Genomic DNA, 20,602 nt, shown 5'->3' with positions numbered 1-20,602 from the left:
AGCAATGTGGCTCTGGTATGGCTGCCCTCACCAGAGCCCCCAGACGCTCCTTCAGTCCCAGTGACTCTCGCAATGCCAAAGAGCTCACGGCGCAAAGTCTCCTTTCAGCTTTATAGTTACGTCATTTTGTGCGGCATACATGAGGATGAAGAGATACTGGGGTCCTCAATTAAGCTCCTACTATTGTTATTCCTCCCATGGGGACCCCTTCCCATATCCCAGATCAGACTCTGGAAGTTACAAAGGACTCAAGGGCTCTGGGGACCCCCAGCCCCAGCTGCTACTAGCCCAGGTCAGCCCAAGGGCTCCCTCCACAGCTAGCATGCTCTTGCCAGCCTTTGCTCAAAGGTGTACCTGCTCCCACAACCTCAGTGCTCACCTCTGCCAGGATGAGACCCATACCAGACTTTTCCCCAACACTGAGTCCTCCTCATTCGCAGCATAGGCTGGGGCATCCCCATCCTCCCTACTCCCTGTCTCAAATCCACCCACAAAGTCTGCTGATACTATCTTTAAAGGGATCCTTGACCTTGGTCTTAGCCAGGCCCAGCACCTCCTTTCTGAACCCTGCCCTGCTCCATCACAGAACAGCTGCTCTGCCATCCAGCCTGGTCCTCCCTCCCATGACTGCCGGTCAAATTCAACACTGTCACCTTCTGAGCCACATAATCAAGCCTTTCACGGTGAAACCAAATTCTATTTCTGCCACAAGCTGTGTGACCTCAGGCAGACCATTTAGCCTCTCTGAGCCATGATCTCATCTGTAAAATGTATTTTGAAGGTGATTTAGAGGTTTTAATGGCAGTGAGGCAGAAAGCACCCAACACATGATAGACTTTGTGTCTGATCCCCACTATGCCCAAGCCCTGAGGCTTCCTACCCTGGCACAACAGGCTCCTCCTTCCCTCCTGCCCCCCTGGGAGGGTTGTTTGCAGGCAAGAGCTCTCTCCCAAGCTTCCTGTGTGTTGTAGTATGAGGTGGGCAGGAGAGGGTGTAAGGCTGAGCAAAGGGACCACAGGGAAGGAAACTGCCCACTACCCCATGTTTCTCAGGACCTCAGTTTCCCCTCAGCTCAGTGAAGCTGTGATTTCTATATGCAAGGCCAGGATGGGGAGATTTCTACATGGAGGCCAGGAGGGGCTGCCTGAGCAGCAGGAGAGAGCCTGTGATGCATTGGGAAAGGCTGAAAAACAAAAGCACCAGAATCCAAATCAGGAAAGCCCAGGGCCGGGGTTGCCGTGGCAACCTGCAGCAGGCTCCCAGCCTGGCACTCAGCCTCTGTGGGGTGGGGGCCGGGACTTGCCAGGCTCGGCTGCCCCCGCCTTCGAGGCCTCCTCCACAGAGTACCTCGGCTGACACGGGGGAGGGGCTGGGGCACAGAGCCACACCTCTGCCCTGTCAGGTGAGCCACAGTTCTAGCTTTAGCGAGATCACTCCTCTCCAAGAGTAAGGCCTACACACCCAAGGGCTTCCTGAGAGCCACAAGCCACCCCCAATCCTTCCACCACCCAGGCCCAGCACCAATTGCTCCACCCTAGCCCACAAGCTGCCTGGGCTGACACAGCACTCAGGCTTCCACCACTGCCAGTGGCCTCAAGGTTAATACTTGAGAATATAGTACAGGGTCCGTGAGATGATCCCCCAGACCTTCCCTCAGAGCCAGGTGGGGGAAAGAACGAGCTTGGATGCCAGATCCTGATGCAGTGCTTTATGCATGTTTTCTCTCACTTAATGGCACTCCCCTATGACAGTTGAGAAAACAGGGTCAGGGGAAGGTAAATGACTTCCCAAGGTCGCAGAGCTACTGGTTGTTAAAGAGCTGGTGCCAGCCAGGGTTTTCCAACTCCTGAGCCCGGACCATTCCTATGGGGCCTATTACTAGATGCTGTGGGCTTACCATCCGGCATGTCATCAGGGGCCCCTCAGTGGCCTGTCACCCAACAACCTGCCTAATGCCCTAGGGGGCTCCCAGACACAGCCCCCCAACCACAGGACTGTGCCCCACCTACAGAGACACAAAACAAGACAATGGCTCTCATGCCTCCATTTAATGGCCAAGTCAGCACTGCCCAGATGATACCCAGGCCCCAGTAAGGAAGTCCTCCCTTCTGCCTGGTATCCCCTGAAGAGCCCACCCAAGCTGGTACCCAACAGTCTCACCAGTGCCCCGGTCCAGTCCTGGTGTTAGGGGCAATCTCATCTCAGCTCCTTCAGCAAGCTGTTGATAGATCCCAGCAGTTCCCGAAAGTATCCCTCATCCTCTCCATCTTGGAGCTCCAGGGTGGCCAGAGCCTGGTACTCAGCCTGAAGGCTGACCAGTGTCCTGCTGAGCTGGGGGTCCTGATGGTAGTGGTCCCGGCAAGTGGCCAGGAGGGCTCCCAGGGTCTGCAGCACCTTTTCGCGGGCATCATGCTCAGGGAGGGCCAGGAGGTGAGCAGTGATCTCACACCAGCCCTGCTCCCGCAGGCCTGGTAGGAGGTGCACCTGGCGATACTGCTGCAGCTTCTCTGGGGACGTCTCCTGGGTCAGCTCGGCTTCCTCCTCTGCAAACATCTGCCATCCGTGTGGCCACACACCAGGGATGGGGTTGGGGAGAGAACACACAAACATCAGTCAGCTCTGCCCTTCAGACAGGAAGGCATGTGGCTGACCATGAGTCCACCCCTCTGCCTCCATCCTTTTGTGCCTCCAAAGTCCAACATGGGAGAAGGTCGGCTGGACTCATGACTTCACACAAGCTCCCCCACCCATTTATCCCTACGTCCACCTGTCTGTATCCATCCATGCATTCATCAAAAACAGCTGGGCAATGTGCCAGAGAAACCAAGACTGAGACAACGTCCTAGCCCTCAAGGAGCTCAGTGTCTAGCAGGAGAGTAAAAATTTCCTAAATAGCAAGATGAATTTAGTTCAGCAGTGTAGTGTGGAGGCAGATAGGCTAGGTTCAAATTCCTGCTCCAATACGGACAGCCAAACGGCCTTAGGCTGCCACCGCATCCTCTCTTACGTGGCGATGACATGACCCCCCTCAGGACTGTTGGGGGGACTCACTGGGGTAGTGAACACACACGCAGCCAGCATCCGGCACACAGCACACCCAAAACATGACCTTTGCTATCAAGTAGAATCACATCATCTACACCTGAAGCAGCATTAGCTGTAAAGTGGTGTGTATAGCACCGTCCTCACCACCACTAGATCCACTCCCTCAGAGGAGTCAGGACACAGGGCAGAGAAGATGGCATTTCCCTGAGGTGGGAGGCCAAGGAGGAGCTCTCCAAGTGGGTAAGATGAAGGGTCCACATACAGGAGGGTCGCAACAACAGGACTGGGCCCACCTCCTATCTGAAGAAGGGCAGGTTGTTCTTGTCCATGGGGCATGAGGGTCAGGCTGAAGCCCAGAACACACAGAACCCTGGCTGTCCCTCCAAGGAACATGGCCTTTATGCCAAGGGTCTGGGGAGTTGAGATAAATTTGGGCAGAAAGTCACATGCTTGGCCAATGGCTGTAAAGTACAGAAACCCATCCCCACTAGCAGGAAGTGGTGGAAGCCAACCCTGCCAGGCTGCCAGAGGCAGGAAACACCTGAAACAGCTGAGTTTCCAGCTTATTTCAAATGTCAGGGGAAGGCTATGCAGAGGCAGAGGGTGCACAGTGGGGAGATGTCCCTTCCTGGCTGTACTAAGTGTCCCTGCAAGAAGAAAGAAGAAATGTCGGCCCTAACTCCAGGTGAGAATGAGGCATACAGAGGACAGGGAAGGCAAGAGGAAAGCCCCGGAGAGACCAGGGGCCACGGTGCACCACCTAAAGGCCTTGGGGTCCATGGGGCCTGGTGGAGGGAAGCAGGCAGGGGCAGGGATCATCATCTTGTAACAGAAAAGGATGAGAGGAACCTGGTAGTCCTTTCTTAACCCACCTTCAAGTGCCACAGCTCCGCCTCTAGAACATCGCAGTCCTTCCAGCCCTTTGTCTCTGCCCCTGTGCCCTGCCCCTCACTGCACTTCGTCAGTCCAGTGCCTCCCACTCCCAACCTGCCTCCCCCAGCCCTCTGATGGCAGACTGCTGCCCAGCCCCAAACCCTCCACCACTGGGCACTTCTGATGATAAAGACTAAACCCCTTCCCAAGGACTTCAAGGCCCTGCAGGGTCCACCCTGACCTGCACTTGGCCTCATCCCCATATCCACCCTCACTCATGCACCTGTCACACAAAATGTCCCCCAGAGCCTTTAAGGTACAGCTTGGAGGTGCATTCCTACCCAACCCCAACTCCATAATAACTCATTCCTCAGATCTCAGTGCCTCCCCTGACTCCCCAGAAGAGGTCAGAGCCCCTGACTTGTAAGCCTCTGCAGACCACATGCTCCAGGTAATACTCGGATAAAAGCCTGCCCAAAAGCACCAAGAGAGAAGGGACCAGGGACCTGGGAGAGCACTGGGCAGGGCAGACAACCAGTCACCACCTGTGGTGGAAAGAACCGGTGAGTGGGTCATCCCTGTATCCCCTCAGCTCCATGGAGGCATGGAATGGATGTGGATTCACGACCACTGGCCAGCATCTCACTCTGCACAAGCAGCAATCTGAGAGGTGGTCCACTCTCCATGGGAAATCGGCATTTCAGCTGCTACTTTGCCACAACACCACCCTCAAGGTGTGGGGCACCTCAAATTGCAACCTGACATGCCTCCATCTCAGGCAGCTCCGATCAAGTCCCAGTCTGATTAGTTCTCCATTCTTTCCAAAGAACCACAAGAATTACCTCAAGCATAGTGTGGCTGACGTGTGCCTTAAGGTCTCTGGCTGGCTGCGACTCCTCCACCACCCTCCTCATCCCACCCCATAGAAGGTGTCTCTGTACTGTCTGCAGAGACACCAGTCCCTCCCCAGCATTCACAGCACCCCAAAGCCTCAAGGCAAGCTCCGGGGGCCAGGTGACTCAGGCAGCTCTCTGGGGATACACCAATGTCACAGGAGTCACCACCCAGGACTGGGACAGCAAAGAGATACCCAGTACACCAGAGCAAAGAGGTGAGTTTCTCCTGGGAAAGGCCAAGCCAACATGCAGGTCTTTCTCCAGGCTTGCTTGCCCCTTCCCAAGAAGTCAACTGTGCCCGGGCCTTATTAATTGGATGTAAGCACCACATAACTGCCTGCTGTTATGGGTTTCTGCAGCTTGAAGAGGGAGAGAGAGATAGCGGGTGGGGCAGGCAAAAAGAATGAGAGACAAGGTAGGCCAAGAGAAATAGCACCAGAGAGTGAGCACACAACTGCAACTAACTGACCGAGAAGCAGCGACAGACAACTCTGACCCTCAGTCTGAGGCAGGGGCAGGGAGGCAGGCTGGGCCTCTCAGTCTCCAACACTCAGCACTGGTTCCAGTGGCTGCCCAGCCCTGCTTCCCAAATCCGCAGTCGGCTGTTCTAGGGAGAGTGTGGTCCGAGAGAGGCAGCTGAGAAAGCCCGGCTAATGCTCTCTGTAGCCGCTGAATAAAGAATACAGACCTGGCTGGTTTTATGCAGCTTTAATTAAGATACTTTTCAGGCTCATAAACACCAAAGTGGGTTGGACACCAAGTATCCTCCCAGGTGGCAACAACAGGGGTCCCCGGGCCCCTCGAGGGCAGCCATTCTGAGCCCTCGCCCAAAGCCAAAGCTCCCAGAGGAGCCACCTCCAGGTTTCTAAAATCAAGATTCAGCATCATTCCAGCCTCTGGCTAATTAGTGTTCCGGCTGCTGCAAGGGCTCCCAGACACAGCTGCTCCAGCCCACCTGCTCCTCATCACTCCCACCCTAGGTTTTAGCCAAATGAATGACCTTTCATTCCATGAAGGGCTGACCTGGCCATTTCTGGCCTTCCATCATGCTGAGCCTGCCGCCTGCATACTCTAGCCTGGCCACTGTCAGTGCCCCCGCCCCTGCTCCTCCTCACCAGCCCTCAGCTTTCAGTTAACAGTCACTTCCCACAGGATACCCTCCCGGAGGTCTCAGAAATTCTGGGTGAAGGGCCCTCACAGCATCCCCATCTGCCCAGCATAGTCTGGCACATTTTCTCAGGATCATTGTCATGAGGATGGAAGGCTAGATAGAAAAGATGTGGGAGGGGGTGGGGGTCAAATGGCCAGAAGCAAAGTAAAGTGAGGGGGAGGCACAACATATCCAGGCACTCACCTTTTCAGTGACCAGGTCATAAAGCAGAGTGACCACACGCACAGCCAGCACCTCTGTGCCCTTCGCCTGCACTAGGGTCCTCAGGACCTGCAGCCCCCCCAGTTTCAGGAACTGCTGCTGGGCATAGGGGAAGTGTCGCAGGAGGGAGCACAGCGCAAACAGGACCTGCAGAGGGTGAGGAGCAATGTGGAGCTGGCCCTGCCTCAAGGCTCAGCAGAGGCAACCAGAGGTACACCCACTACCCCACCCCTGGCCCACCCACCACCCACCCCTGTGGGTGGTTCTAGCTACACTCTAGAACACAGGTCTGTGAGAGCCAGAAGAAAGGCCAGGACAGGAAGCCCTTAACATCACCCAGTGGGCAAAGGCCGAGGACAGGGAGCCAGAAGGTGGCACCTGTAACTAATCATGGGAGCTGAACCTAGGCCTCCAGATGGCTCAGCAGGCTGCCATGCTGCTTTGGGTGAGTGGGACCCCTTCCCCTATGCCACCCCATGGATGACCACTCAGATCCCAAGGGTAATGTAAAGTCTGAAAAGGGACCCATGCCTTTCAGGCTCCACAGGTGTGCTAGGGGCTGGGCAGAAGGAACGGAGCAGAAACACACCTTCTTCTTTGCAGTGAGAGGCTGCTCCGTAGCCAGGATGACCAGCAGCTTCTGGAGGGCTCCCCCTTCAATGGCCTCTACTTGGACCTTTGGGTTGCTGGGGGGAAAGCACAGGACAGCATGACATTGTACCTACTCACCAACTTGGGGGAATGCCATTGTACTCCCCAGGAATCTGGGTGGTTAGGGAGATGCTAACATAAGAGCCATACCCTAGGGAAAAAAAGGTGCACAAGGGAGTGTTCCCACTTGGGACAAGCTAGAACTTAGCTGAGGGAACAGGCCAATTGCTAAACATCCACCCGGGTATGAAGGACTATGACCAAAATGACAGGGCCAACGGCTTCCATGCCATTGCCCTACCGTCTAGCAGCCAACGGGCTGGGATGACCTGGGAAGAGAAATCACTTCTACCATTTTAGGATCTCCTGATGCTAAAGGTGCTTCTCAGTGTCCCTCGCATGGAAAGCCTTCCCCCACACTCCCCAAGCCTGCATAGGTTCTTCTTCCTTCCATGATCCCAGGCAAACATACACTGGGGAGCAATTATTAAAAACTCTGTCCTCCTCTGAGCATGAACCCCTCCAGTCCCGGGGCTGGAGCCCATTCCTCTTTCCTGTCCTGGATGGAACACACAGACCACATGTAGTCAACGCTTGTGGGAAGAAAACAGGGAGAATGAATGAGATCCAAGGAGACTCTAACCCTAAGTAGATCCTAAAACAGGGCCCACCCAGATGCTTCCCCACTGTGAGAGTAGCTACTGTGATTGTCCCTGTACTCTTAGCACTCAGCACAGAGCCTATGTCATGGGACCCAGGAAAACAGGGCAAGAATGACACATGTGCACAACCAGAACTATATCAACCAACACACAGCAACACTAAAACACTCAAAACCTAGAGCTGCCTCTGGAGATCCTCTCCCTGTTCTGGGCTGGAGAAAGAGTGATAGATAGGTTCAAACATTCAGGCACAACTCTCCTAGATGAAAGGATAGGAGCCTGGCTGTTGAGACCTCCATAGGGCAGGGTGCCAGGCAGGGGATATGTCTGGGAACCTCTTGCTTTCTATGATCAAATTAGTGATCAATTAGGGAATAAGTGCCAAGCACAGGGACCTGTGTAGTTAGGCCCTTGAGGGACCTGTGTAGTCAAGGCTCCCTCATCAACCACTTAGGAGGCCTCAGAGAAGAAAGGTGGTGGCAGGCTCCCAAAAAGCCCAAAACCAGGAGGAGGGGGAGGGGCCAGGCCAGAGGTCACAGACTGGCTCTCACGCTCACCCAGACAGCCCACAAAGGGCACCGAGTCTTTTCTTAGCTCTGGCTCCTTCACTTTATGACCACCAGCTCCCTGGAGACCCCAAAAGCATCTGCTCCTCCTAACCCCCAACCTCGGCAAGGGGCCTTCATGGCATCTTGCAGAGTAAGGCAGGGTCTGAAACCCAGGCGGAAATGGGAGGCACCTAACAAGAGGGTTCACACTGCTGCTTGCAGGAGAGGGCCTGCCACACAGCAGGTGCTCTCTCAAAGATGGCCCAATGGCATGGTGATGGGGCCCAAGTGAGGCCTCAATGGACCACCCTCCATTCCTACCAGGCACTAGCTTCAAGTTTCAAAGAGGACTTAGCAAGCTGAGCCATTTTTCCTGCTGTAAATGGGAGGTGCCTGAGTGCTTCTGCATCCTCTCATCTAGAAAGGACGTGCAGAGTGGGTGCTACCCTGTCCCACTGCAACTCCACTGGTGGGTTTGAGAAGCAGCCTGGAGATGGGTCGGGGTCTCTGGGGAAAGGAAGCTGACAGCTCCTCTCCAGACAGGCAGGTGGGCACCAGTGCACAGGGAGCCTGGGAGCTGAGTCTTTCCCCTGCCCTCTGCTCCCCCAACTTGAGAAAAGCAGCTGCTTCATCAAAGTGTGAGCTAATTAGGACTGTCTTTGCCATCATGTGCCTGAGGAACACTCACCCGCAACAGGCAGGGTCTTTTTTCTAGGAAAAGATGACCCTGCTGAGAAATTCACACAAACACCAAATACTGCTCCCTAAGAAAGGGGGGCTGTGAGACCCAGCATCACATCAGCCTCAGAGGATGCATCAGAGAGAGCATACAGAGCAGCAGGGACAAGGACCTCCAAAGAAAGCATATAGGGCTTGGTCGTGGTTTACAGATCTGCTGAGAACAAGACCCAGGGATGAGATAATCTCCCGGCCAACTCCAGAAGACAAGGGTGGGGGACCTTAGGAGACCCACTTGAGCATGCTAAGTACAGGGACCTACCTGGGCACCAGCCAGAGTAATAGTCCTGTCACGAACATGAGGCGGTACTGGGGGAGAGGGGAACTGTGCTCACCCAGGTCTGAATGGTTAGGAGGGGAGAGAAGTACCAGGGCAAAAAGCAGAGGGCTCAAACCATGTAGGCAGATCCCTGGGATCCTCCAAATAGAACATGAGCTGACTAGGAGTAAAGAAAAGATGCCAAAAGCCATTAAGAGATAGGGCTTCCCTGGTACTCCATATCTACAGGAGCCCTGATATAAGATGCAGAGGGCCAGACCACACTCTGTCACAGGAAAGATGCAGAGGCCAGCCACTGCTAGGTGGCTGCACAGAGAAGCCCCACATGCAGGGCAGATTTGGGGGGGAAGCTCAGCCTGATATCGGCCACCAAACAAGCCAGGATTCACATAGGAGAGAGACCACACCACCAGACCTTATTTACAAGTTTCAGAGTGAATGAATGACCAAAAAGCTCTGGGGGATCAGAAAAAGAACAGGAAGGTCTGGGCTGGGAGAGCCAGGAGGGCTGCACTGGAGAAGAGGCATTGCAGGAAGCTGAAGTTCAGGTGAAGCATAGCTATGGACAGGAGGAAGGGCAGGTGCTCAGGGAACAGCAGGGGTGTGTGTGGAGAGGTGACACCATTCAGTACAAAGCTTCCCTGGAAAGTCATGGAAAATGGGGCTGAGAGGTGCAGCTGACAAGCAGCACCAGTGCAGGTCAGGAGGTCACGATGCTTGTAGTGACAAGGAGGCCTGCTGGCTGGGACCGAGGAGGGGCGATGCAGGACCCAGAACCTGTCCATAAAGCAGAGCCCACTCCTGCTTCTTCCTCGAGAAATGCCGCACCCAAAGTAAGAGTTATAACAAGCTCCTTCAAGGCACACAGACACCAGAAAGGGCCCAAGAGCAGCGTCTGCCTCAGGACAGTGGCCCTGGGGACAAGAGATCAGATGGGAGAACACTCTGAGCCACGCAGTTTACCACTCCCAGGTCAGGTTGGCTCTGGGTATGTAGTGTGTACCTCTAAAGTGACCAGCATCCCTTCTTTCCCACCCCTCAGTACAGTCACTCTTCGCTCTCCCTTCCTCTGAGACACTCCTCAGAGTGCCTCTCTCACTCCTTATGGTCCCGATGGGGCAGGTCTCAACCCCCTAGAACCCACAGAAAGGCTTGAGGATCGAGTACAGGTCCATGGTCCATCACAGCCTGCCATCACCATGGCTTCTGTGGGCCACCCAGGACTGGATAACCAGAGCACTCAGTCTACGCTAGAGTCAGGACAAAAAGAAGTTTCCTTCTCCATAAGATAGGTTGCTATAAACCAGGAGCATGTATGGTTATGCCGATAGCAGCCGGGTCCCACCCTATCCCCATGGAGAGAAGCCCATTAGGGGAGTAGAGAATAGAGCTCACACAGAAGTAAACCAGAAGGAAAAAGAGACTGATGTCTCTTTGCTTTGTCACTTGCTGAAATCATTCTCATAAGGCAATAAACCTACGTTTTCACCTACAGCAGAATCCTGAAGAACCTGGGTGAGTAGAGCAGGACCATGGGCTAATAATGGCCTCCAAAGGGCTGCGCCTTTTCTCCTGACGAACTTAAATGAAGGAGCCCACATTAACTCTGGGCCCTCCCCCAAACTTCAGTGGTGCTGTAGACACTTCAGGGGGTCCATATAATACCCTCAGATAACAGCTTTTTAGTAATGCCCAGTAGAGGGGCTAAGGAACACAGAAGAGAGAGGTGGAGAATATAAAGTTTGTGTTTCTTTTGTTTCTTTTTTTTTTTTTTTTAACGTTTATTTTATTTATTTTTGAGACAGAGAGAGACAGAGCATGAACGGGGGAGGATCAGAGAGAGAGGGAGACACAGAATCTGAAACAGGCTCCAGGCTCTGAGCTGTTGGCACAGAGCCTGACGCGGGGCTCGAACTCATGGACCGCGAAATCATGACCTGAGCCGAAGTCGGATGCTTAACTGACTGAGCCACCCAGGCGCCCCTAAAGTTTGTGTTTCTAAAGACACTCAGTCCATCCAGGCAGGGACAGGAGAGCTGGGCGTTTCTTGAGCAATCCACTCTGGAAGAGCAGAGACCAGCATGCTCTCAGAACCTCTCTCTCCCTGGTGGCTCAGCCTTGGGCTCTAAATGTTCATTGTTGTGTGTTTTGGGGCATGAAGTTTCCCCCAAAATAGCTGGGTGAGGTTAGGGGATGTGCAAGGGCTGGCCTGGAGAGCCCTTGGCGGGAATCCTGTGCACAATGGCTCATGACCTTGGGCAAGTCCTTTCATTTCAGTTTCCTCACCTACGAGGCAGAGCTAAAACCACCTGTGTTAAAGGTATGCTAATGAAAGCCAAGATGCTAGCCAATGCAGAATGACTGTAAGAGTAAATTACAGTGGGTTTGCTACAAAGAGCCAAGACCATTTCCTCAAGAACACAGATGCCCGAGGCACACATATGCTGGCCTCATCTCCTTCCTAGCATATAGACTCAGGACTAGAGCTGTGGCTCATGCAGGGGGTGGGGACAAGGTGGTTCTTGCTGGCTGGAAGGTGGGTGTCCTGACAGTTGGAGATTTGAGTGAGTTAAAAGGGCAGGGGCCTGGCATGCCTCTCAGCGACATCAGTGACGCTGGTGTGCTCAAAGTCAACAGAAGGATATTAAGGACGTAGCTCGTCTCTGATGAGATAAATGAGACTAAACCTTGTTCAGGGCTAAGCTGGCTGGACTGAATAAATACCATTAGCACTCGGATTACTGGGATGTTCACAATCAGCAGGCAAGTCAGCTGTCTGTGTGTAGAGGGATGGCAGCAGCTGCTACTTTGTAAATCTTGGGTAGGGCTGGGGGGAGATCACAGAAATGGAAATGATTGCCTTTGCAGAAACCAAGCAGTTTGGTTCAGGTGACTGATACAGGCAATCTGCCAAGGGTCAGAGATCATATTTTAGTTAACTAAAGGTGAGCAAGTGTTGGGGGTGGGAGCAGTCAGGGGGAAGGTGGTAGAGCTGATCTCAGAGTGTATCGCCAAGCCCGGCCACAGGGCCCAGGAGAGTCCTGCGCAACTCAGGTCCAGGAGTTGCCCTTCTCCCTCTTTGGCACTCAGGACTCGCTACATAATTTTCAGGGCTGGTACAGAATGGAAATGTGAGGCCCTTGTTTAAAACTTATTAGAAACTTGGGGCGCCTGGGTGGCTTAGTTGGTTAAGCGTCTGACTTGATTTCGGCTCACGTCATGATCTCACAGTTCATGAGTTCAAGCATGAGTTCGAGACCCACATCGTACTCTGCACTGACAGTGTGACACTGGGGTTGGGATTCATTCTCTCTCTCTGCCCCTCCCCCACATGCTTACTTGCTCTCTCTCAAAAATAAACAAACATTAAAAAATTTTTTAAAAATTATTGCAAACTGAAGATGGTAAGGACAGAACATTAAACCAAGCACAGGCCCTTTTCACTGCAGGGTCCTATGCAGCGATACGGATCACACAGCCATGAAGCAAGTGCTGCTGACATCAGGGGTGTGTGCGCTGAAACAGAAAATACATAGAGATCCTGCTTGGGGTGAAGTGAAAAAACAAGGGCTGAAAAGGGAGCCTGGATCGTTGGAAAAGGAGAAAAACTGGAAAAGGCAGAGTTCCGGAAAGGGAAATGAGGGTTAGGTTGACAGGTTAGATGGGGCTGAGTAAATACTAAGGTGAAATCCCCAAAGCAGAGCTATGTCTTCTACAGTGCCAGTGACCACCGGTCACTCAGGACACACCGGGCTATGTGCTCTCTCATGAGTCCTCATGAATTTCTAAGCAGGGTAAATTTTTTTTTTCATTCTCTTCTCTTCTTTTTAATGTTTATTTATTTTTGAGAGAGAGAGGGGCAGAATGCCAGTCGGGGAGGGGCAGAGAGAGAAGAGACCCAGAATCTGGAAGGAGACTCCAGGCTCTGAGCTGTCAGCACAGAGCCCGAAGCGGGGCTCAAACCCATGAACTGGGAGATCATGACCTGAGCCGAAGTCAGTCACCCAACCGACTGAGCCACCCAGGTGCCCCCTTTTCATTCTCTTAATAACAGAATAAAAAAATACCATTGTTCTGAAATACTCCCTGAAAAGATCCTATGCAGTGTGGAAAGGAAGCAGATCTCAGGGGAGTATGTGGTCAGGCTTAATCATTTGTGATCCTGCCTGATGAAGTGGTATACATGCTCACCTTCTTGCCCAGAGAGAAAGATTTCTTCTCTGCTGGCCTCACCTTGTCTGTGCCCTAACGTGAGGCCTTGATCATCTGTGAAACACAAGGATTTGCAGGATGTATAATCTTGAAATAGGCAGTTCACTAGGGATCTATACTAGCCTGCCATCTAGGGATCAATGGAGTTAAACAATTAGTCAATCAAGATAGGGACAATTACCAACTTGAATAAAAATAGAATAGGTTCACCAAAAAAATAAATGCCACATGAGAGTGAACCCCTCAAGAGAATCAAAACATCCAGCCAGTAACATGAGATTAATACCACAACGGGGATGATGGAAACTACCCTGGGCCCCTGGACCTTGGGGAAAGGTAGGATTATCACTGGACATATTCATAAACAGTCAACAACCAGAAGGGAGTCATGTAAGCAAATGAAGGACACACACAATTCACCACAATGATGGTGCTCACAAGAGCATCTCTAAGAGGCCCTTTTTGCATGTACATGCACACACACACACACACACACACACACACACACACAGTGATCAACTGCCCACCTCTGGAAAGAGAAACAGGGTCTGAGAGAGTAGACCCAAAGAATTTTAACAGACATCTGCTAGCTCTCATACATAACTCTGCATCACAATCACCAGAAACACTGTTTTGGTGGCTTGTTATTTTATTTATTTATTTTTTTTTAACTCTTCAATCATTTCAGACTGGGCCTTTAAAAATCACAGAAAATTACAGAGAAAACTAACCTACAGGAAAGTTGCAAAATAGCAAAAGAACTCCCAGTGAGATTCAACAGTGGTTAACATTTTATCACATCCGCTTTTTAATTTTCTTTATGTATTTATACATATTACTTTCCCTTCTGAAACATTTGAGAGTCAGCTGCAAATATGATGACTCTTTACCCTTAAATATATCAAGTGCACCTAAGAACCATAGTACAATTATCAAAATCAGGAAATTATTGTCAATATATGATCTATAGATACTCAGATTTTACCCACTGTCCCCAGAATATCCTGATTAGAAGAGTAATTTTGGTTCAGGGTCCAATTGACGACTTGGCATGATGAGTTTTAGCAGCATGTCTTAAGTCTCCTCTACTCTTGACATGCTCTCCTTAGCATGTCTTTGTCTTTCATGATACTAATAGTTTTGAACAGCACAGGTTGGTTTGTAGACTATTCCTTAGTCAGAATGTATCTGATGTTTTCCCATGGTTAGACTGAGGTTATGTGGGGCACCTGGGTGGCTCTTTCGGTTAGGTGTCCAACTCTTGGTTTTGGCTCAGATCATTATCTCACGGTTCATGAGATCGAGCCCCACATTTGGACTCAGTGCTGATGGTGCAGAACCTGCTTAGGATTCTCTCTCTCCGCCTCTCCCCTGTCTGTGGGTATGCAAATGTTCTCTCAAAAAAAAAAAAAAACCTTAAAAAAAAAAGGGAATGCAAGCTGGTGCAGCCACTCTGGAAAAGTACAGAAGTTCCTCAAAAAACTAAAAATAGAACTACCCTACGACCCAGCAATTGCACTACTAGGCATTTATCCACGGGATACAGGTGTGCTGTTTTGAAGGGACACATGCACCCCCATGTTTATAGCAGCACTATCCACAATAGCCAAAGTATGGAAAGAACCCAAATGTCCATTGATGGATGAATGGATAAAGAAGATGTCATATATATATATATATATATATATATATATATATATATATATATACACACACACACACACACACACACACACACACACACACAATGGAGTATTACTCGGCCATCAAAAGGAATGAAATCTTGCAACTACGTGGATGGAGCTGAAGGGTATTATGCTAAGTGAAATTAGAGAAAGACAACAATCATATGACTTCACTCATATGAGGACTTTAAGAGACAAAACAGATGAACATAAGGAAAGGGAAGCAAAAATAATATAAAAACAAAGAGGGGGACAAAAACATAAGAGACTCTTAAATATGGAGAACAAACTGAGGGTTACAGGAGGGGTTGTGGGAGGGGAGATGGGCTAAATGGGCAAGGGGCACTAAGGAATCTACTCCTGAAATCACTGTTGCACTATATGCTAACTAATTTGGATGTAAATTTTTTTTAATTTTTTTTTTAACATTTATTCATTTTTGAGAGAGACAGAGACAGAGTACAAGCAGGGGAGGAGCAGAGAGAGGAAGACACAGAATCTAAAGCAGGCTCCAGGCTGTCAGCACAGAGCCCGATGTGGGGCTCGAACTCACCAACAGTGAGATCACAACCTGAGCTGAAGTCGGATGCTCAACCGACTGAGCCACCCAGGTGCCCCAATTTGGATGTAAATTTAAAAAAATAAAGAAAATTTAGAAAAAAGAAAAATAAAAAATAAAAACTTAAGTGTGATTAATTTATTAAAAAAAAAGACTGAGTTTATGCATAAAAGCAATGTTATGTCTTTCTCAGTGCATCTTATCAGGGGTGTGTGATATCAGGCAGGCCCACATGATGGGCAGTGTTCACAATGATTACTGATCACGGTGGTATCTGCCAGATTTCTCCATTATAAAGATGCTATTTGTCTCTTTGAAATTAATAAATATTCTGTGGGGAGACACATTTTGAGACATAAAGATAGCCTGTTCCTCATCAAACTTTCACCCACTAGTTCTGGCATTCATTGATAATCCTTCCTTAAAATTATTATTACTATGATGTTTCTCAAATGATGATATTCAAACTCTATCACTGCTTCTACCCATATGTGTTGTCACCCTATGTGAAAGAAGAGGCTTTCCTACTTTCTCACTTATTCATTCATTTCTCTCAGTATGGCTTCATGAATTCGTAATTCATCTATGGGTTATAATCCATTTCTATAATTATTTATTTAGATGCTCAAATTACCTGTGATTTTTTTTTTAATATATGAAATTTATTGTCAAATTGGTTTCCATACAACACCCAGTGCTCATCCCAAAAGGTGCCCTCCTCAATACCCATCCCCCACCCTCCCCTCCCTCCCACCCCCCATCAACCCTCAATTTGTTCTCAGTTTTTAACAGTCTCTTATGCTTTGGTTCTCTCCCACTCTAACCTCTTTTTTTTTTTTCTTCCCCTCCCCCATGGGTTTCTGTTAAGTTTCTCAGGATCCACATAAGAGTGAAACCATATTCAAATTACCTGTGATTTAATCACCAGAGCCTTTTCATACTGTGAAAGGTTCTGTGTCTTTTTGACTTATTTCCATCATTCTCTAAGCACTTCCTTACTTTCTGGCCCAAGGTGTTCTTGCCCAAGATATTTTACTTTTACTCTACCAACTGTGGAATGTGCCACTTCACCAAGGAGCACTGGGGCACTTTGTGAAAATTTCTAACAGATTCTAACCCTTACACTACACATACTGAATCACAACTTCAGAAAATAGGGCTCAAAAACCTAATTTTTCACAAATGTTCCACCCGATCCTTACCAGTAAGTCTGGCATTGAGGTGAGGACCAGCATTTGGGATAACTAGACCCAATCACCAAGCTTTTACCTGGTGTAGCACCTGTTGTAAGTGGCTGCCTGGTATTTGAAGACTACAAGCAGTGGGAGGGTCCCCATCAAACAAGGCAAGTCTGGTCCCAAGTTTGCCCTCTCAACATAAAAAGGGTCACCTGACTCTGTCCTGAAAGGTCACCCCTTCTGAAGCTTCAGAACAGCCAACTTCCCAGAGAAAGCTCCCCTCACAACCTGGCAAACCCACTACAGGGCTCCCACGTGGCCACCCCCTCCAGAGTCCAGGGGGCTCAGCCGCCTCTGCCCCAGGATCATTCTGCAACTAATGCCTCAGGCCACATGTAATTTTTTGGCAGTAGTGTCACAGACCTGACTCACAGTGAGCCTGCTTTGATCCAGTCCCTGATGTCCACATGAGGAGCCGAGGGTTCCCCAACATGGCCCTAAACCTTAGTAGAGAAGGCAAAAAGCAAGTTACATCATATATTTGTCTCTGGGTGGTAGGATTTTTTTAAAAAACAAATACGGGTTTTTATAAAACTAAAAATTCAATAACAAGATTTAAAATGTCTCTTTGCTACCCAAGCCGTTCATCCTAGCATGTCACTATACTTTGGGATCCTCATTCTGTCATTAGCCCTGTGTTCGTTAGCCCTTCCTAATCTGTGTCATCTGCCCCCACTGTCCTCATATAAGAATCTCAATGCAGGTTGGATAGGACAGAATTTGACAAGAGATCTTTGGCACATCAATACAATGAAGACTCTGTTGCTGACAACCATTTGTAAGCAAACATCTTATTAGGCGTGATTGTTCAAGTAGCTTCAAATCCACATATCTTATCATCATTTCTCTACCTATTAGATTATCATAAGATTCTGCTAAATGCTTTCCTGAAATGCAGAGTCCCTGTGTCTACAGCAATGGTCTAAACTCCCAGGATAGCAAATCTTTCTGAAAAAGAAAGTTTGAACTGGGAGGGAGCATGACAGACTCTTCTGGGTGCTGGCAAAGTTCTGTTGCTTTACCTGGTGGTGGTAACATGTGCGTGTTCACTCTTAATAGGTCACCAAGTGGTTTACATAAGGCTCACATGCTTTTGTGCAGAAGGAAAGAAGGGAGAGAGGCAAAGAAGGAGCAAGGTGCAGGTGGCAGTGGGGATGAAGCATTCAACTAGTCTGTTTTTACAGAACCCACTCTTGCTCCAAGAGATCACCTCTTCTCTTTAGAAATGCCCATAAATCCCATCTCAAAAACTTGCTGTTATCTTGAAAGCCCAGTCACCCATCCTGTCTCTGTCCCTCTCTCAACCCCTACAATGCCACAGAGATTCATACACACACACAGGTCTCATAATGATCTCCCTAAGTTTTCATTTGATTTTTCAGACCCTAACTCATTTAGAGAAGCCAGCAACTCTTTCCCTCCTTCTTCACACTCTTGGGCTCAAGTTCCTCTTAACCACTTTTGACTCTTTCTGGCAGGAAGACCATTCTCCTTAAAAGAGAAGTCAGAGGTGGAACAGAACTACAAGGGAGGCTGGGAATGCCCTGTATGTCATCTGCTGCATTGAGTTATCTGCCGAAGCAGGGGGCTGACACCATCACTCTCACTGTCAACACTAATGGCTTGGGCAGGTCCCTCTGTTCTTGGCATCCCAGGTCTCCTGGGATACCCCCCTGGTATTCCTGACAGTGTGGTCAGAGCTTTACACCCTTCACTGTTTGTTCACACTTTTTCATCCCTTATACAAAAGCTCTACTCTAACTGCTCCTTCGTGTACCATGTTGGCGGCTTCTCTGTTGTTCCCTGCAATAATCACCTGGGACTATACTGAGCACATTTCATTTCTCAGACTGACTCATCCTCCCTTTCGAAACTCGTGCCTTAACATCCTAACTACTTTTCCCTGGGCCTTCTACAAACTGCTTTCCTCCAAACCCAGAGAGTTGTGCATTTCCCTAGGCTTCTCCAAACATGGTCACTTTCTGCTAAGGACTCCAACACTTTCACTTCACTGGACATATCCTTTTTGTTGCTCAGAATTTCAATGAGAGGCACTCAGTAGGTTAAGCGTCTGACTCTTGATCTTGGCTCAGATCATCATCTCACAGTTTGTGACATCGAGCCCCGTGTCAGGCTTCACGCTGATAGCTCCATGCTTGGGATTCTGTCTCCCTCCTTCTCTCTCTTCCCCTTTCCCACTGACACTCTCTCAAAATAAATAAATTAAATATATATATATATATATATAATTTCAGTGAGGTCCTTTTCCATATGGTTCCCTTTATCTTCTGAGAGATGAGATGGTCAGAAAAGGGAGTTAAGAATTAAAGCACATCAAGTACTTATCAGAATCTTGGTTTCCACTCAAGGAGATTTCCAGCTACTCAGATGCATGAAGATCCACAGTGTCACATCAGCTTGCTTCAGCACCAGTTTTATAATCTCAATTCAGAAAGCCTCTTGTACACTGAGGGTAATAGCTGATATCTTATCCCATGATTAGTGTGCATGTTCTTTGGTTAGCTAAGGGCCAATGATATACTTTCATTTCACCAAAAGCCCAAACTCAGTGAGCCAACTACTGAATAAAAGCAGCTTTGGCATCAGAGAGAACTGGTTCAAGTCCTACTTCCAGTGTTTTCAAGTTGTGTGACTCGAACACATTACTTAAAACCTCTTCAGACTTTAGTTTCTGTATCTGTAAATAGGGATTAGTATTATTTATCCCTTGGGGATTGCTGTGGAGATGAAATATGGTAATATATAAGGAGATGAGCACAATTCCTGGCAAATACCAAGCATTCAATTAATAGTTGTTTTTTAATAATGTATTATACTCTTGAATGAAAATTACTATTTGTACTTTTCTGCTAAGAAGGAGTGCCTGGGTTTTCACGCTTGTCAAAAGTAGGAGGGGTTACCTGTGGTTGGAAACAAAGTCCCACCACCTCCCACTGAGTGGCCCCAGACTGTCATTCTCAGCTTCTCTGGCTAGAGGGACAAAGCCAGAGCAGAAAGAATTCATGGGGGAGAAAGGTAATTAACAAGCTAGAGGAAGAGATTGGGAGGAAGGATCAAAGAAGCTAATTAGAGCTGGCTAAAGGGAGGCCACAGGGTGGGGAACATGCAAGAGAGAGAGCTAAAGAGAAATTATCTGTGGCCTATAATTATTCAACAAATGCCTCCCAGTAATTGTCTAGGCAGTCTGAGGGAGGCAAGGTAGGAGTAACAAGGTTAAGCAGAAGAAAATTTAGGCTAAAGCATATGGGAGATTTTTTTACTCAGTGAGATTTATCAAGTTTATTAGAGAACACAGAGAGTATGTCACTTGAGGTCATCTATACCAGCTGGTGGTATAACTATCTCTATTCCCCGAGGTGCTGGGGGGACCAGAGCAAGCAAGATCCACAGGGTAAGAGAGCTACAGGGAAATTGCCTAGCCAATCCTCGTGCAGGCAATACACCTTCTCAATAGGCCCTCTGAGGCTCAGGAAGGAACTTCCTTACTCAGGTCTTGCTCTCCAGGGCTCAGGGGTACGTGCTGGGTAATCACTCACCTTTCCCTCCAACCTCCTCCTCTCCTTAATCAGAGCCAATGGAATCAAGCGGGGCCTATTTTGCCTTTGCCACAAACTGCAAAAATGTTTGTGAATGAGCCATTCTTTTTTTTTTTTTTTTTTTTTTTTTGCAGTTTTATTGAGGAATAATTGACATACAGAGCCATCTCTTAATAGCAAAAGAAAAGGCAACAATCGTGGGATGGTCTATAGCTGAAAATGACAACACTGAAATGCTTCGTTTACAGGATTTGGAAGTCATATATACTACAAATCTCTCTGCTGT

At 49.1% G+C, this 20,602-nt stretch overlaps 1 protein-coding gene across 2 annotated transcripts in view; it reads right to left on the bottom strand.

Annotated features, from left to right (window-relative positions):
- Positions 1 to 2,033: 2,033 nt before the first annotated feature.
- SIL1 (SIL1 nucleotide exchange factor) overlaps positions 2,034 to 20,602 on the bottom strand; it is a 218,816-nt gene continuing 200,247 nt past the window's right edge. For both annotated transcript variants that reach the window (XM_019424330.2, XM_019424328.2), the window contains 3 exons: positions 6,776 to 6,872; positions 6,169 to 6,333; positions 2,034 to 2,553 (listed from right to left, as the gene is read on the bottom strand). In XM_019424330.2, coding sequence (XP_019279875.1) covers positions 2,197 to 2,553; positions 6,169 to 6,333; positions 6,776 to 6,872 — 619 coding nt within the window. In that variant the 3' untranslated portion in view covers positions 2,034 to 2,196. The remainder of the gene's footprint in view (positions 2,554 to 6,168; positions 6,334 to 6,775; positions 6,873 to 20,602) is intronic.

Source organism: Panthera pardus, unplaced genomic scaffold, assembly GCF_024362965.1.
Source record: "Panthera pardus isolate Hobbes unplaced genomic scaffold, ASM2436296v1 HiC_scaffold_2, whole genome shotgun sequence".
In the NCBI taxonomy this organism is placed as follows: Eukaryota; Metazoa; Chordata; class Mammalia; order Carnivora; family Felidae; genus Panthera; species Panthera pardus.
This window is presented reverse-complemented; position numbering and strand designations above follow the sequence as displayed.